Genomic DNA, 19,294 nt, shown 5'->3' on the forward strand with positions numbered 1-19,294 from the left:
TTATTATTTTGGATCATCAGTACCATTTTGTATTTATTTTTGTGGTTTTATATTGAGTATTTGGTTAATGATTTTCTTCTTACTAAACAGTGAATTTGATGATAGCCAACAATGCCTCCATGATTTTTCATCTATTTGTATCACTTATGCCTAGCAAAGTACCTTGAGCATAATAAACTTTCAATGAATATTTGAATAAATTAGTCAAAAAGTCTTAGCACTTCACCTTGAATTTGAGGCTTTTGTTTTCACAAAAATCCATGACTCTTCGAGATAGTAGGACAGAATGTGACCTACTTGGCCCATGACATGTGATTGTTCGCCTGAAGTTATCAGAGCTCAGCCATGTCTACTGCCATCCTAGGAGACTTCTGTCATAGCACTTTTATATGAGAAAGTCTGACTTCTTACTTAAGCATTTCTTCAAAGCTTCATGTATGTCTCTATTTCTCAGGCTATAGATAATGGGGTTGAACATAGGTGTCAGGATAGTGTACAGCAAAGAAAATCCTTTACGCAAGTATTGGGAAGAGTTGGCTGAGGGTACAAGATATGTGGCAATCAGTGTCCCATAAAATACTGTGACCACAGTGAGATGGGAAGAACAGGTGGAGAAAGCCTTTCTCCTGCCTGTGACAGTTGGGATTCTTAGGATGGCAATGAGTATGCATGAGTAGGAAACTGTGATAAGGAAAAATGGGACCAGAGTGACTGCCGAAGAGGTGGCAAAGGCAATGGTCTCAGTCACTGAAGTGTCCATGCAGGAGAGATGGATCAAAGGGGCAAAGTCACAAAAGAAGTGATCAATTTCATTAGGGCCACAGAAGTTTTGTCTACACAGCAGGACCATGGTGATTGCAGTGAGGAGAAAGCAACAGAACCAAGACCCAATAGCCAACCTGAAGCAGAGAGAACCAGTCATCAGGATGGGATATCGGAGAGGTTGACAGATAGCAAGGTAGCGGTCATAGGACATCACAGCAAGCAAGAGGCACTCTGTTGCAGCAAGGGATCCAAAGAAATAGAATTGTGCCAAGCAGCCAGCCACTGAGATAGTCTTCTGGTCAGCTATGATAATCAGCAACATCCTGGGGACAATGTTGGAGGTGTAGCAGACCTCCAGAAAGGACAGGTTCACTAGGAAGAAGTACATGGGAGTGTGGAGAGCGTGGTTGCACAGAACTAGGAGAACAATAAGGATGTTTCCAGAAACAGTTAGGATGTAGAAGATGAAGAACATAATAAAGAGGGAAATGTTTAGCTGCAGGATGGAAGAGAATCCTCGGAGAACAAACTCCACTACCATTGTTTGGTTTTCCCAGGATAATGTCATCATGCTTTGGCTTCTGAGAAGGAGAACACACAATAATAAAACATACAAAGTATAGCTCATTCTGCTTTACATGCGGACATAAACAGGATGGTTTTTATTTGGCGTCCAATCTACTCTCTGCTCTCTGATACCTGATTGGGAGAGAGGGGATGAAGAGAAGAATTGGGGTTCTTTAACTCACATAAAATAATTTGAAATAAGAACTTGTCATTTCACTCTTTTCTTTCCCCCTGCTTGCTTTCCTTACTTCATCAGGAGCAGAAATAATATAAATATAAATGAGAAGAATATGATGATGGAATGAGAACGGCTTATTACACATTCTGCCTGCGCGTATTCTGGTAACCTTGTGAGTGACAGACAGGAAGGGAGATCTAAAAGGAAGTGCAGCAGAGGAACCTAGGTTTGTGAAATCACAGAGAGAATGTGGAGAAGAGAGCGAGGATGCCAGGCAAAGAGCACCTCCCGCTTCAAACAGTAATAGTGTCATTCAAGCCATTTAAAGAAATGTCTCTTGGCATTATCACTTTCATTACCTCTCCACGAGTTGTAGGGTGTGGGTTACTTCTGATTTATTTCCATGGCATTTTAAAGAGGTCATACTAAGAGGAACTTTGAAATTCTCTGATTCTGAGGTCAGTGGCTATGAAGTCATAAGCAAGGGATGAGTACATTTTCCTCACAATATAAAAACAGATACAATAGAAGCAATTTAAAAGACTTTATCTAAGGCTTCAATCAATGGTAACCATTCAGGTACCATACAGAGCCGGGTGCAGATAGAGTGCAGAATAAAAACTGTTCTGTTCATGCTGTATCTAGAACCAGAGAGTGCAGTACATGTAATGAGTATAATACACATAATTTGGGGTCTTTTAAGTGGGTTAAGGAATCCCAACTCACCAACAATGGAGCACAGAGTAAATAGAGAAGCACTCTACCAACCCTGCTATGGGTTCAGCAGAGTCTGAGGCTGAAGCCATTTTACTAATTTCAAGATCAGAATCCTGAATGAAACTCCTTATGGCAGTTATGGAGGGACCATATGGCTAAGGAAAGCAAGGTAAGATGGGAAAAAGCTATGTACAAGCACATAAAGCACCGTGTGGGTGTAAGAAAAGTAAGGACCTAAGTGAAGCCAGGGTTCTGATTGATGAGTTGGACATTAAACTTTTGTCTAGCTTCTTTAAGGCTTAGTTTTTATTGTAAAGGACACAAAGGATTGGAGAAGAATGTGTATATATATATCGTACAAATGAAAAAAAGTTGGAAAATCAATGAGCTTACTAACAAAATTCCATGGCTTTGAAAAAACATTATTATCATATCCCATTCTCTTTTGCACTACCCTGAGCCATCTGTGTTTGTAGAAGGGTTAACAATTGACCCTTCCCACCCTGTGCCACACCTACAGCCTTTTGTTAATATGTTGGTCCTGTTTTCACACTGCTGTAAAAAACTAGAGTCCATCCTGTGAAGAATGAATCCCAACTTTTTAAGAGTTTTAAATAACCTGCAATGTGGGCAGCTCTGACACCCACCGGATGCCAAGCATCTAGTGATTCTGACTCTGAGCTCATTGAGTGTAGCATGGGGAAACTGGAGAGGAAAAGGGTTTCTCTCCACCACTGCAATGCACACCCATGGTCTGAGATCTCAGAGAAAGGACTTCAGTTGTGACACTGCACAGCCGGACTCCTGAAGACCGCTGCTCCTAATAATGATCATATGTCTGCCCCCAGCTAATCCTCCAAATGCTGAAGATCTAGAACTCATAAAAATCATCACCATAATTCACTGCCACAGCTGCACGTACTTTCAGGTGGAGTCACATATTACATGGGAACACAGAGACCTTGCACAGCTATCCATGCTTATCAGTCAAAAGGAAGCAGTGATGGTACTTAGAATCATTGTGGTCTTCCAGCTGCTAACAACACTGACTGTCCGGAAGTGTGGCTACAAAAGCTTATCAGCATCATTTGACAGAGGTTAAGAAGAGGAAAAGCTACACAGGGAAGACTTCCACATGGTGTTAAATTTAGGGAAACAATGCCTACTTGGGGTATGATCCCACAAATAGTATCACTTTAAAAAAATCTTCTAGGTTGTCTCCTGGGATTGCTTTTGGGTTTCTTTTATATTCTTTCTTTATTATGTTTTTTAAAAAAAAAACAGAGAAATCTATCATCTTAAAAATTAAAAGAACCATTTTGGAGACAATGCACAGAAACTTACTCTATTCTCTCTACAAAGTGATTGTCTCACTTACTCGGGGATGCTTCATACCCTGGATACAGTACAAAGAATATTGAAATGAACAGAAAGATGAGTGAGAATAGATGGATCTGTGTTCAAAGACAGTGAGGTCAAATTAGGAACACAGGCTCTACAACTAAATAGGCTAGGTCCAAATTCTTTGTTCAACCACAAAGCTATTTGGTTGAGATCAAGTTTGAAAAGTTTAAGGAAAGAACAACTCTGTTTTCTCCCAATCTGTGTGAATGAGGATTTCAAGGGCAACAAAGGTAGATGACCTGACATCCCCACACTAGCTTGCAACCACTATCTCCTCATCAGAGTGAGGAAACTTTAAAAAGACATTGTTTAAAAAGCCAGACATATAGGCTCTGCTAAAGGGCTCTGATATTAACTGTTAACACACACACTTATTGGATTTAGAACCACAAGCCGAACAAAGTAGGGAGTGGATGTGTACAAGATGGTGGTGCAGGGTTCTGTGTTCATAAGTAATAGTGCATCCCTCCTTCCCTTCCATATATTTTTCTCCCAACTCTTTCTATTATCTCTTCTAAAATCCTTCTCCTGTACTGCTTCTTTTCCTCTCAGTTCTGTCCAGAATAGTCAATGTGGTCATTAAGTAGATGATGGACACCTTGTGGAAGACATATGTGTCCCTTCATTGGAGATATTCAACAAGAACACCTTGTAAAGACAATTTTTAAAAACTGACTGAACGATGAATGATTTGTATTGTTTCTTTTATGAGACAGGTGCCCACTACACAGCCCAGATTGACCTTGAACACTGCCTTCCTGCCGAAGCTCCTATGTTCTGGGATTTCAGGTATGCACCATCATGTCTGTATTGGATTGAAAGTTTTAAACTTTACCTCCAAACTTGATTTGTTGTTATTGTTGTTGTTCTAGCATGAAACGTTCCATTCCTCCAGGAAGTATTCATAACACAATTTTGTGGAGAAAAGAAAAGGTTTGCCACAACCAAAGTGAAAGCACAAATACCCTGTGAATTGCAGGTTTTGTTGCTTTCATTTTTCAAGACTGAAAGCAAAACAAAGAAGGATGTGAGATGAATTTAGGAATCGCCTACATGGAACACATTCTCTGCACTGAAGCAGGAGATAGGGGTCTTCAGTAAGCAATCAGTCCATTCATTCAAAATGGATCTGACAATGAAGACAATGGACTCATGACAGGTGCTGCTCAATTCAATTGAGAAATTGAGAACAATTTCTCAAACAAATAAGAATTTTATTTTGCCTCTGAGATGATTAGTGGCATTGGGGCATTAGTAAATGTTATCCCAGCCCAATCTACCAAAATATAGACTAAAAACTGGAAAGGGAGTACACTGCCAGAACAGATTATCTTTTCCTACCAGTGCCTTGGAGAAGTCCACTCCCGCTTTGCAGATCCAGGCCACATAGATTAAAACATGTCCACTTTCCCCGGGTTTAAAGAATGATACTAGATATGTGTGGTCTTGCTTTTATCCAAAAATTTACCTCCCTGTGCACTCAGCAAAAACTAAGGGCTATGTTCCTAGGAATCTGGGAGGCTGGTGGGATATTGACCTTGTTTCCTAAGCTACTCCTTTGGGTAAACTTTAGTGCCCATGTGAGTAAAGCTGTCACCTCCCCAGTGATGCCAAACACAGAAATTTCCCAAATGACCCACAAGGGAAATTTCTGTTTATTTTGCAGTGTAGCTGGAATCAAGGTGCTTTCATCACACAGGAAATTTCTTCATTCCTTTGCTATATGTTAAGCTTGTACTTAGAGAAAGACTATGCATGGTTGTATTATACTTTGCCATAATGGTTTATCACTGAAAGGAGTATTTGTTTCTATCCTCCACAAGAATATGATTTTGCACTTCCTTACTGTGGTAGGTTAGATAGGGACCTGAATTGTCTACACTAGTAAGCATCTGTTGCCGAAGCCAACATCTGGGACACTGTGGAACTAAGGGTATTCTCAGATTAGACACACATGAAGGAAATTTAAATGGAATCACCAAATAATAGGGAAGATAATGCCCCAACTAGACATGCTACCAAGTAAAACCCCTAATGCCATGAATGGGTTACATCTTATTGAGTCATTAGCCAAAGTGATCCCATAGACCACACCCCAAAAACATTATAAGCTATTGCCTATGCTACTGGTTACACTCTACAACTTGACAATAAGGTCCTATTACTGAAGACACTATTTATGTCTCTGAACATGGAGAAACAGAGCTGCTACTCAACTAGTTTAACCATTTCAAAGCACTGGAAGGTTATACACATGCTACTAGAGGAGAAAAGTAATCATTAATCTCACCCAGCTATGACTAAGCTCAATATATCTAGCCAAACACTTTATAAGAGAGAGTAACACGAATAAGAGAGAGAAGTTGTTTAGACCAAGAAGCAAATAATCTCATTTCAGATGATTAAGTACAAATACACAAATATGAAGGATCAAAGCAAGTCACAACCAAAAATTAGTATTCTTATTGTAATGTCCCCCAAGAAAAACAATGTACATGAAATATAAAATAATGATTTTAAAAATAGAAATAATAAACATAATCTAAGAACTCAAAAAGGATACCCAGCCTACTTCAAAGAAGATGATGAGCATCAAAGAACCTCCTTATGGAGATGGCTTCAATTCAGTAAACAAGCCACTAGGCAAAATGCCTTTGTTTCTGCCACAGACAGAATTCTGTATAAAAATGGACAAGCATGGATGCAAGCAGAGGTGACAATGAAACTCTGCCAAGACAGGGTAAGCAAGTCCTCAATAGTTCCTGCCTCACAAATGTATCTGTTAGTTATATTGTAACAGAAGGTTGAAGATGATGCTCCAACATTATAGAGAGATTTCGGTGACTGTTCAGGCAGCAAACTGTCTCTGTCATTTTTTTTTTTCATTTTGTAAACTGCTAACCTGCACTTCTGGTTTACTCGGATAATAAGTTTTATTCCTTCTCAAGTTTCTGATGAGATTGAAGACCAGATAGTTTAGTCTTTTTAGGTAAGCTTAGTTGTTTAGGTAATTAGATGTTTTTAGGTCTAAATAGATGCTTTAAGTTGATGAAGATGAAATATGATGGGCATTGATTTACATTCAGAATTTTAGGCTCCCCATGATAGGAAAGATGTTTTCTGCAAGAATGACAAATACTGTCCTCGACTCACTTTGTAGACCAGGCTGGTTTCGAACTCACAGCCTCTGTCTCCTGAGTGCTGGGATTAAAGGCGTGCACCACCACTGCTTGGCCTCATTTTTCTCAATTTTTTTTATTAATTTATTCTTGTTACATCTCATTGGTTATCCCATCCCTTGTATCCTCCCATTCTTCCCTCCCTCCCATTTTCCCCTTATTCCCCTCCCCTATGACAGTTCCTGAGGGGGATTACCTCCCCCTCTATATGATCATAGGGTATCAAGTCTCTTCTTGGTAACCTGCTGTCCTTCCTCTGAGTGCCATCAGGTCTCCCCGTCCAGGGGATATGGTCAGAGGTGAGGCACCAGAGTGTGTGAGTCAAGGCTACACAGAGAAACCCTGTTTTGAAAAACAAAAAGAACAAAAAAATGGGAAATGTAAACAATAATTGCTCCTTATATTTTTAAATGTTGTACTATTTATGTAGCTGTACATATTGCCTTTCAGATGTGTAAGGATTTTCCTACATTTAGGAAACTTCTGAGATTGCAAAGAATATACAAACATAGGAAACTTGTTTTAATTATGAGTGGATACAATGGTAGTATATAATTGATACTTTTTTGTCTACTTACATGACTCTGAACATTAAGTTTTGTTTCTATTCCAAGAAATATTAGTTCAGCTCTGCCTTCAACCCACTAGAACACAGTGTACTAAATGGCAGAAGCAAACCAGTCCGTGGTGTCTGAGTTTATTTTCAGGGACTTTGTACTTCAAAAGAACTACAGATTTTCCTCCTGCTGACATTTTCCATCCTCTACCTGGTGACTGTGGTAGGAAACAGCTTCGTTGTAATATTAATCATCATTGATCATCGTCTCCACTCTCCCATGTACTTTCTGTTGGCTAATCTCTCATTTATTGACTTCTGCTTTTCCTCAGTGACCACCCCCAAATTGATTATTGACCTCCTAAAAGAGAATAAAACCATTTCCTTTGGGGGCTGCAAAAAAAAAAAATGACAAATACAATTAGCCGAAACACCATGAATGTAACATTTATATAACTCCTGATTGTTTCATGGTTCTTCTTGCTGCACGTAGTTTATTTTATTTATGTGTAATAATATAAATATATATGCCCCCCCAAAAAGAAATGTGGTGGATCCACCTTTTTAAAAAAGTATCTGATCCCACTCTCCAAAATCCCCCTTATAAGAACCTAAATACACAGATTCAATCCCGCTTGTTTGAATGTTGGCTTGTTTTCCTATAAATTAAATATTCAATATTCAATAAAGTCTGAAAAGTGAAAATAAAAAAAGAACTCGAAAAGGATATGAATACATACTTCAATGAAGACTGTGAAAACACAATCAGATAAGTGAAATAATAAAAATAATTAAAGATATAAAAACAGAATTTAATGCATATGCAGAATTTCTGGAAAAGGGAAAATTACATAAGCCTTGAAATAAAAAATGCAAAAGTTCTAACCAAAAATTCAGAAGAAGGCCTCAACAATAGAGTGGAAGAGAGACTGTTAAGTATTAAAATCAAAGTAGAAGTGGATCACCTAATCAAAGAAAATGTCAAAATCAGAAATAATATAGTAACTCTGAGATACTGTAAAAAGGCAAACCCAACAAATAATAAAGATGAAGAAGAGTTTTAGCTCAGAGGCACAGAAAATATTTTCAATAAAATCATAATCCCCCATCTAATGAAATAAATGTTTACAAGATCCAAGAAGCATACAGAGCATCAAATAGTACCAAAAACAAAACTCCATGTCATATACTTGTCAAAACATTAAATGTACATGAAAAAAAGAGATTATTAAAAGTGGTACAAGAAAAAAATAAACTCACATGCAAAAGCAGGCCCGTAACAGTAACATCAGACTTCTCAGTGGAGACCACAAAAACCAAAAGGGATTGAATCACTGTTCTAAAAGTAATGGAAAACAAGAGATGTCACCCCAAACTACTATACCTAGTGAAACTATCAGTCATAACTTGAGGAGAAAAAAATCTGTATGATAAATACAGAGTTAAATAATTAATGACCTCTAATACAGCTCTACTGAAAGAAATACTTAGGTCTGAAGAGAAGGTTGAATACACCCAAAATGTCTCATGGAACAAGTAGGTTCAGAACACCTAGTCAAAAGAGTTTTATTAGAAAAAAAATTATAAAACCAATAAAATTATAGGAGTTTTTATACATCATTCAATAATAACTCTTAATTTTACAAATATCAACTACATAATAAAATGACATAGACTCACAGATTAGTGAATCCAAAGCAAGATCCTTTGTTGTTGTTGCTGCTGCCAACACAGTTCATAAGGAATAATGGAAACACCTAGAGAAAGGGGACAGAAAAAAAGGTATTCTGATCAAATGGAACCAGGAAACAAGCATATTAATATACAACAAAATTGACTTCAAACCAAAACTGTCCCATAGATATAAGGAGAAAAAATGTTAGCCTCATTAAAGGAAAAACTCACCAATAATATATTACAATACTAAAAACATATGCATCAAACACAAGAGAACCCAATTTCATGAAAAAATAAAAACACCACAGATCAACACCAACACAGTGATTTCATTATCATATTCTCACCAATATATAGATCATCTAGGAAAAAATAAATACCAGTAGATAAGTTTTGTAGTTAAGTAACATCATAAATCACATAGACCCAAGAGATGTCTATAGAATATCCCAACAAAAAGTCAAAGGATGCACATTTTTTTTAGTGGCCCATGGGATATTCTCCAAAATAGATCATGTATCAAGATGTAAAGCAAATCTCAAAAAAAAAATACAGAAAAATCACAGCCTGGATTATTTCCAACCATCATGCACTAAAGATGGATAAAACAATAACAAAATGGCAGAAACAAATTAATAAAATCTAAATAAGACTCAGAAGGGGAAATAGAATAGACTAAGTTAGTAGTTGACAAGAGGGAAGAGGATAGGAGAAGGAGCACAGAGAGAAATGAGAACGGAGATCAGACCTGGGGAGAACAGGGGAGCAGAAGACAGAAGCCCTGCAGAGAAAAGAGAAACTCTGGGTGGGGGCATCTCTGTGACAAGCTGGAGACCTAAGTCAGGATAGGCTTCTAGGAGGATATGATGGAGGCCCTGGCTGACACACCCTTCAAAATAGCCACAAATAATGTAAAGTGTCTAGCTGTACCTCTAACCAAGGAAGTCAAAGACTATATAACAAGAACTTCAAGTTTCTCAAAATTGAAGAAGATACCAGAAGATAGAAAGATCTCCCATGCTTATTAGGGAATTAACATAGTAAAAATGGCCATCTTACCAAAAACAATCTACAAATTCAATGCAATCTCCATCAAAATACCAAGACAATTCTTCACAGACTTTGAAAGAACAATTCTAAATCTCATATGGAAAACAAAAAAACCTATGACCAAGGGGAACCTCCTTGCTCACTACATGGTCATAGGCTATCAAGTCTCATCTTGGTAGCCTGTTTATTCTTTCTCTGAGTGCAAGCAGTGTTCAGATATGGGGCACCAGAGTTCATGTGCAAGTCAGTCCCCACTCTCCACACAGCTGTGGAGAATGTCCTGTCCATTGGGTAGATCTGAGGAGGGGTTTGATGTTTACTGTTTGTGTTGTCCTTGATTGGTGCAATAGTTTGAGCAGACACCCCTGGGCCCAGATCCACCAATTATGATGTTCTTCTTGTAGATTTCTAGGACCCTCTGGATCCTTCTATTTCCTCATTCTCATATATTTCTCTCACCTAGAGTCCCAATAGCATGTCCTCACATCTATCCCAATCTCCTGGTAAGTGAAGACTTTCATGGGACATGCCTTTTAGGCTAGTGTCCAATTATAAGTGAGTATATACCATATGAGTCTATTTCTGGGTTAATTGACTCAGTATGATAATTTCTAGTTCTATCCATTTGTCCACAAATTTTGAGATTTCCTTGTTTTTAATAGCGGAGCAGTAGTCCATGGTATAAATGTACCACAGTTTCTTTATTCATTCTTCAACTGAGGGACATTTAGGCTGTTTCTAGGTTCTGGCTATTATGAATAAGGCTGCTATGAACATGGTTGAGTATATATCCTTGTTGTGTGCTAGAGCATCTTCTGGGTATATTCTAAGGAGTGTAATAGCTGGGTCTTGAGGAAGCCCTATTCTCAGTTTTCTGAGAAAGCATCAGATTGATTTCTGAAGTGGTTGTACAAGTTTGCATTCCCACTAGCAAGGAAGGACTGATCCTCTTTCTCCACATCCTTGCCAGAATGTGATATCATTTGAGTTTTTTATCTTAGCCATTCAGATGGGTGTAAGATGGAATCTCAGAGTGGTTTTGATTTGCATTTCTCTGATGACTAAAGACGTTGAACATTTTTTAAAGTGTTTCTCAGCCATTCGATATTCCTCTGTTGAGAATTCTGTTTAGTTCTTAGTCCCATTTTTTAATTGGATTATTTGGTTTGGTGTTGTTTCATTTCTTGAGTTCTTTATATACCTTGAATATTAGATCTTTGTCAGATATAGTGATGGTATAGGCTGTTGTTTTGTTCTGTTGAAAGCGTCTTCTACCTTGCAGAAGCTTCTCAGCCTCATGAGATTCCATTTATTAATTGTTGACCTCAAGGCCTGGGCTGTTGGTTCAGGAAGTTGTCTCCTGTGCTATTGTGTTCCAGGCCCTTCCCCACTTTTTCTTCTAATCAATTTAGTGTCTCTGGTTTTATGTTGAGGTCTTTAATCCACTTGGACTTGAGTTTTGTGCATAGTGATAAATATGTGTCTAATTGCATTTTTCTACATGTAGACCTCCAGTTAGACCAACTCCATTTGTTGAAGATGCTAGCCTTTTTCCATTGAAAAGATTTGGCTTCTTTGTCAAAAATCAAGTGACCATGTGTGTGTGGATTTATTTCTGGGTCTTCAATTCAATTCCATTGATCCACAAACCTATTGTCATGCCAGTACCATGCTGTTTTAATTACTGATGCTCTATAGTACAGCTTGAGATTAGGTATGGAGATTCCTCCAGAGCACCTTTTATTGTACAGGATTGTTTTAGCTATTCTGGATTTTTTGTTTTTCTATACAAAGTTGAGAATGGTCTTTCAATATATTTTTTAAAAAATTATATAGGTATTTTGAGAGGGATTGCATTGAATCTGTAAATTGCTTTTGGTAAGATGGCCATTTTTCACTATATTAATTCTCCCAATCCACAAGCAAGCGAGCTCTTTCCATCTCCTGATGTCATCTTCAATTTCCTTCTTCAGATACTTAAGGTTTTTTTCATACACATCTTTCACTTGCTTGGTTAGAGTTACATCTAGATACTTTATATTATTTGTGGCTGTCGTTAAGGGTATAGTTTCCTGAATTTTTTTCTCAGCATGATTGTCATTTGTATACAGGAGGGCTACTGACATTTTTGTATCCAGCCACTGTGCTGAAGGTGTTTATCTGCTGTAGGAGTTCTCTGGTGGAATTTTGGGGTCACTTATGTACACTCTCATATCATCTGTGAATAGGGATAATTTGACTTCCTCCTATGTGGATCCTCTTGATCTCATTTTTTGTCTTATTGCTCTAACTAGAACATGAAACTATTTTTATTTGCAGGCATGCAAAATATCTAAGCATTCCACCAGAAAAGAACTGATAGATACATTTATCAAATTAGCAGAATAATATATATATATTAAAACACCAAGAAAGATATTAAGTAAATAATATAATTTACATTTTCTTCAAAAATACCTTCCAATAAATCTAACCAAAGAAGTGAAAAATACCTACAATGAAAACTTTATGACACAAAAAAAGTAAATGGAAGATTACAGAAGATATACCTCCCATACTCTGTTGAATTTTGGTTTGGCTTTGCTTTCATTGTGACCGTGACCTTCTTTTTCCCTCTTAAAATAAGCAGCATGCAATTTACTTTTTAATTCATAAGAGCCTACAGTTAAGAGAGTTTGAATTTTTAGAGACTTTGAACTTTTAAAGAGACATTGAATATTTAAAGAGAACTTGGATTTTTAAAATTTATAAAACTTTACAGACCGGAACTTTTAAAGCTGTACTATATTATATTGTGATATATAATATATTATATTGTGATATTAACATAATGTTTTATGATTTAAAAGGATATAAAGATTATTTGTTTGACACTGATGTGTTTGTGTGCAAAGCTGACAAGGGAACAATAATTGTACTGGTTAGTTTTTTTGTCAACTTGACATACTAGAGTCATTTGGGAAGAAGGAACCTCAACTGAGAAAAGGTTTCATTAGATTTGCATGCAGACAAATCTGTAAGACATTTTCTTGATTAATGATCAATATGGAAGAACCCAGTGCATAGTGGAAAGTGCCAGCCCCAGACAGATAGCCTTGGATTATATAAGAAAGTAAGCTGAAGCCAGGCGTGGTGGCTCACACCTTTAATCCCAGCACTCGAGAGGCAGAGACAGGTGGATCGCTGTGAGTTTGAGGCCAGCCTGGTCTACAAAGTGAGTCCAGGACAGCCAAGGCTACACAGAGAAACCCTGTCTTGAAGAAAAAAAAAGAAAGTAGGCTGAGTAAACCATGATGAGCAGCATTCCTGCATGGCCTCTGCTTCAGTTCCTGACTCCAGGCTCCTGCACTGAGGTCCTGCACTGTTTTCTCATGATCTACTGCAAAACATAAGAAGAAATAAACTCCCTCCTTCACAAATTGCTTTTGGTCATGGAGTTTTATCACAGCAATTGAAACTTTTTTTATTTTATTTTTTATTTTTTATGTATTTTTTATTAATTTATTCATATTACATCTCAGCTGTTAGCCCATCCCTTGTACCCTCCCATTCCTCCCTTCCTCCCACTTTCCCCCTACTCCCCTCCCCTATGTCTGTGTCTGAGGGGGACCTCCTCCCCCTGTATATGCTCATAGGGTATCAAGTCTCTCCTTGGTGACCTATTATCCTTCCTCTGCGTGCCACCAGGCATCTCCATCCAAGGGACATGTTCAAATATGGGGCACCAGAGTTTGTGTGAAAGTCAGATCTCCTTCTCCACTCAACAGTGGAGAATGTCCTGTCCATCAGCTAGTCTGGGTAGGGGTTCGAGGTTTACTGCCTATATTTTCCTTGGCTGTTGCCATAGTTTGGGGAGGACCCCAGGGCCCAGACTCGCCTGTAGTTTTCCAGGACCCCCTGGATCCTTCTATTTCCTCATTCTCCCAGGCTTCTCACACCTAAAGCCTCAATAGGATGTCCTCCCCTCTTACCCACTTTCCTGGTAGGTACAGTTTTTCATGGGGATGTACACCTTGGACTAGTGTCTCGATATAAGTGAGTATATACCATTTAGCTCTTTTTGCTTCTGTGTGAACTCACTCATTATGACAATTTCTAGTTCAATCCATTTGTCCACAAATTTTGGAAATTCCTTGTTTTTAATAGCTGAGTGGTATTCCATAGTGTAGATGTACCACAGTTTCTTTATCCATTCTTCTACTGAGGGACACATAGGTTGTTTCCAAGTTCTGGCTATTATGAATAAGGCAGCTATGAACATGGTTGAGCATATGTCCCTGTTGTGTGGTAGTGCATCTTCTGGGTATATTCCAAGGAGTGGAATAGCTGGGTCTTGAGGAAGCCCTATTCCCATTTTTCTGAGGAAGCACCAGATAGCTTTCCAAAGTGATTGTACTAGTTTGCATTCCCACCAGCAATGAAGGAGTGTTCCTCTCTCCCCACATCCTCGCCAACATTGGGTGTCAGTTGACTTATTGATCTTAGCCATTCTGATGGGTGTAAGATGGAATCTCAGAGTTGTTTTGATTTGCATTTCCCTGATGACTAAGGAGGTTGAGCATTTCTTTAAGTGTTTCTCAGCCATTCTCTGTTGAGAATTCTCTGTTTAGTTCTGCGCCCCATTTCTCTATTGGGTTATTTGGTTTGGTGGTGTTTAATTTCTTGAGTTCTTTATATATTATGGATATTAGACCTTTGTCAGATGTAGGGTTGGTGAAGATCTTTTCCCAGTCTGTAGGCTGTCGCTTTGTTCTCTTGACAGTGTCTCCTGCCTTACAGAAGCTTCTCGGCCTCATGAGGTCCCATTTATTAATTGTTGATGTTAAGGCCTGGGCTGTTGGTGTTCTGTTCAGGAAGTTGTCTCCTGTGCCTATGTGTTCCAGACTATTCCCCACTTTTTCCTCTAATTGGGTTAATGTCTCTGGTTTTAGGCTGAGGTCTTTAATCCACTTGGACTTGAGTTTTGTGCATGGTGACAAATAGGGGTCTAATTGCATTTTTCTACATGTAGACATCCAGTTAGACCAGCACCATTTGTTGAAGATGCTGTCATTTTTCCATTGAATGGATTTGGCTTCTTTGTCGAAAATCAAGTGGACAAATGTGTGTGGATTCATCTCTGGGTCTTCAGTTCGATTCCATTGATCCACTAGCCTATTCACAGCAATTGAAACTTAACTACAACAATTAAACATCCCCATTTAACAGTGGGACTTAATATTAAGCAGAGATTTCTAAAAAGACAAAATACAAATAGATGAGAAATGCTTGTTAAAATGTTAAACATTCGTAGCCATCAGGAAAATGAAATTTAAAACTTTGAGATTTCCTCTTCCCTTAATCCGAATGGCTGAGATACATAAATGATTACAAATGCTGATGTAGGTGTGGAGGGAGGGGACTATTTATTTCGTGCTGCTAGAAATGCAAACTGCTACAACTGCTACAAAAAAAAGTCAATGTGAAGTTTCCTCAAAAAGCTAAAAATATATCTACCGTATGATCCAATTATACCAGTCTTGGCCATATACCCAAAGGATTCCACATCCTACTCTAGAGCTATCTTCTTGTCCTATTCACTACCCTACTCACAACCACTTGGAAATTAAAACAGACTAAATGTCTAGCAATTGCTGAATACATAGTGAAAATGCAGTATATTTACACAATAGACTATTATTCAGCTATTAAGAAAAAATGAAATTATAGTTAAGTAGATGGAGTTGGACATTTATTCTAAGTGAGGTAACTCAGGCCCAGCAAGTCAAATGTCATATATTTTCTCTCATTTGTTGATAACACTTTTGAATCTTCAGATATGTGTTTTTATCTAGAATACTCATGGAAGTCAGAAAATTACTAAGGAGCCATGAAGAGGAAGAATCAAGAGAGGAGAGATAGAATGCATTAGTATAAAGGGTTAAAGGGAAATGGTGGAACAGGAAGAATTAAACTGGCATTGGGGAACAGAGGAGTGTATAGGAGAAAATGTGGAGAGGAAGAAAAAGCACTTAAGACTTTTCAAAAATCTTTTCTACTACTGCAGAAGTGTGTGTGTGTGTGTGTGTGTGTGTGTATGTGTGTGTGTGTGTGTGTGTGCGTTTAGGCTTAACAGGACATGGGAAGTTGATGAGTAGCTTCAGAACACACACACACACACACACACACACACACACACACACGAGAGGGAGAGGGGGGGGCAACCTATAATGGAGCGACAATGTCCCCACTAGTTACCAGAGGCTAACAAAGAAAAAGTCCAGTATGGAGAATAAATTAATAAATTGCTTCTTTTGGATTTTTTTGAAAAATTAGCTTCCATAGACTCCCAAACATTACAAGTCATTGTCTTGGTTCTTGGTTACTTTCCAGAACTTGATGGTACACCCTACTGCTAAAGACACAAGACAATTGAACCATCAAACATGATGAAATCAAGCTGGTACAGACCTAAAAGGTTCAGCCCTCCTGGCTGTATTTCATAATAATGAAATGTGCTATGCAAGCTACTGGGAGAGACTTGTAATCATCAGCTATATCCACCTGTGATCTCCACTAGCTACATCTATGGCTGACCTGAGAAGACATGCTGATAGGTATGATATTGGCACAAAAATCATGAGAGTAGTCAACCACTTTTGTCTTGGGTTTTAAGTCCAACTTCACAAGATGAAACTCATACGTGGTACAATTATTATCCCAAGAAGCTGTGACTACACAGTTCTAGGCCTTAGAAGATAGCCTACTACTGTTGCTTTTAAGTCAATGTAGCATTAAACTGACTCTTAATGACTTGTTATTATACACATGGATCAGTTACTTCTCATCGGAGAAGTTTCTATTTTCTGTGAATAGTGATTAACAGAAAGACACAAATGGCTAAAGTATATAACATAAGAGACTGCAAAATGTTCAATGCAGAAGGGAATATATACACTAGTTCTCTCAAGACCCAGAGATCATTGTGGAAGAAGAAACAGCATGTAAGAGTCAGAGATGACGGATGACTGAAAGAAAACAATTTCTGGACGCAGCAGGAAGCTGTATATATAAACTCCCATGCTGGTGACAGCATGTACAAAACATGCACGCAAAAGTCAAACAAAAGTCCAGTACTAGAAGGGAAATTGGCCATACAATCCCACTCCTTGCTGTGGTGCAATCAGATATTGTTAGCTAGTGGAAAGAAAAGGTCAATTTTCTCTAAGTGTAGCCCTTAACAAGTTGGTCATATTTGGGGTATCACAAATTGTTTCTGAATGATGCAGCATTGAGTGGACATGAAAGAGGGTGGGTCTAGGAAGATATGAAAAGAAAATAATCAAAACACATTATATGAAACTCAAAACTCTAAAAGAACTAATAAATGTATAAAAATAACCCTTCAATCTCTATTAAATTCTATTTTCATGTCTTAAATTTTTTTAACTTCAACTTTTATTTTCTCAGTCTTCTTTCTAGATTGTATATCTTTAAGTGCCTTGAACTCTATTTTGAAATAATTGTCTTTTTTTAATCAGCTAAGTTGTTTTTCTCAGGGAGAATTACAGTGTATGAAATATTACCTCAATTATTCATGTTATTTATGTAAATGTGTTGGGACCTAGATATCTGGTTAGAGCATTGGTGGTTTTTCTTGATGATTATATTGAATCTCATTTTTGATGAGTGTGTATTTGGATCTTTATCTACAGTTACACTAAGTTTTTCAGGCTGTAGACCAACTGAACAGCAGTTGTTCAGTCCCAGGGTACCTCTGTGTTCATGAGCAAATGTGGTACCATACATGGTCCCTGTCGGCTGTGGATTGGTGCAATTTCTGATCCCAGGAGCAAACTTTCTGCAGGCTTAGAATATTCTTGCTACAGCTCTTCAGAAGTCTGTGGAATGATAACATGTTTCTGCAGGTTGTCCCTGAGTGGCAGGGAATGAGGTTAGAGTGCAAAGAAATCCCTAAGGGTGGATACAGGATGCTACATCATCTACATAATCTACATCATTTTAGGAGGAGATGTATAGGATGAAAGTCAGGCTGGTTCCTCCTACCTGCAATTAAAGGAGCAAGATGCTAATAAGTGACTGTTGGACAGTAGGCAAGCTCATGTTGTCTAATCCTTCAGTCAAGGTCATAGCAATATCTTCTTTAATGTGCTTTTAATTTTCTTATTATACTTCACATTGAAGAATTCCATTATGAAAATTCTTTCTACCCTATGTTGAGGAAATACCCTTTCATTTTTTCTTCCTAGTCACATTGGTTTGTCTCTATGTAAAAAAAAAACCTGTCTTAGTTATTTTCTATTTCTGTGATAAGACACCATGACCAAGGTTACTTCTAAAAAAGATTTATTCAGGTTAGAGTCTGTGACCTTCATGGAAGGGAGCATGGCAGGAGCAGGCAGGCATGGTGTTGTAGCAGTAGCCAAGAGCTTACATCCAATTCACAAATATGAGTCAGAAAAAGAGACTGGGGTGACATGAGTCTTTTAAATCCTCATAGACTCCCCCAGTGACATACCTCCTCCAACAAAGGCCACATCTTCTCATCTTTCCTAAAGAGTGCCACCAACTGGAGACCTAGTATTCAAATATATGAGTCTCTGGGGGACATTTTCCTTAGAACCTACACACACACACACACACACACACACACACACACACACACACACAAACTTTATGATAATGGTTTTCTGAATTTGTATAGAATTTACAAGTAAATGCATACTCAAAACTAATATTTTGGGTTTGTTGCTAATTTTGAAATTATATTTCATTTTTTTTTGAAGTTATATTTTGCTTACAACATTTCTCCCTTTCCCTTTCTCCCTCTAAGCTCTCCCACATAACCCTTCCCTCTCTCTTTCAATTTTTTTATCTCTGTTTCCATCAGCTGTTAATGCATGCATCTATGTATTTGTGTGTGTGTGTGTGTGTGTGTGTGTGTGTGTGCATTCCTAAACATAGCCTGTTTCATCAGCACAATGGTATTTGTATGTATGGTTCAGGGCTGACCATCTGGTGCTATACAATCAATTGTTGTGCTCTTCTTTGGGGAGGGTCATCTCTCTTGCTCCCAGCTTTACTCAGTTGCCTAAACTTCTTTGTATGGGACTGAGGCCTCATGGGTTTTTCCCCATAAAGTTTTGTGTGTCTGTTAGTGTCATCCTTGTTTAGCTCATATTGGTGAGACATCATGAGTGT

The 19,294-nt window shown here is 38.0% G+C and overlaps 1 protein-coding gene across 1 annotated transcript; it reads right to left on the minus strand.

The window, feature by feature from the left end:
* Positions 1-385: 385 nt before the first annotated feature.
* Positions 386-1,336, minus strand: LOC311582594 (olfactory receptor 11A1-like; the record flags this gene model as incomplete). The annotated part of the gene is made up of 1 exon (XM_084755789.1): positions 386-1,336. The coding sequence occupies one exon, from the start codon at positions 1,334-1,336 to the stop codon at positions 386-388; it is 951 nt and encodes a 316-aa protein (XP_084611915.1).
* Positions 1,337-19,294: the final 17,958 nt, after the last annotated feature.

The sequence above is a fragment of the Acomys minous genome (assembly GCF_964271855.1).
Source record: "Acomys minous genome assembly, chromosome: 14".
Lineage (NCBI taxonomy): Eukaryota > Metazoa > Chordata > Mammalia > Rodentia > Muridae > Acomys > Acomys minous.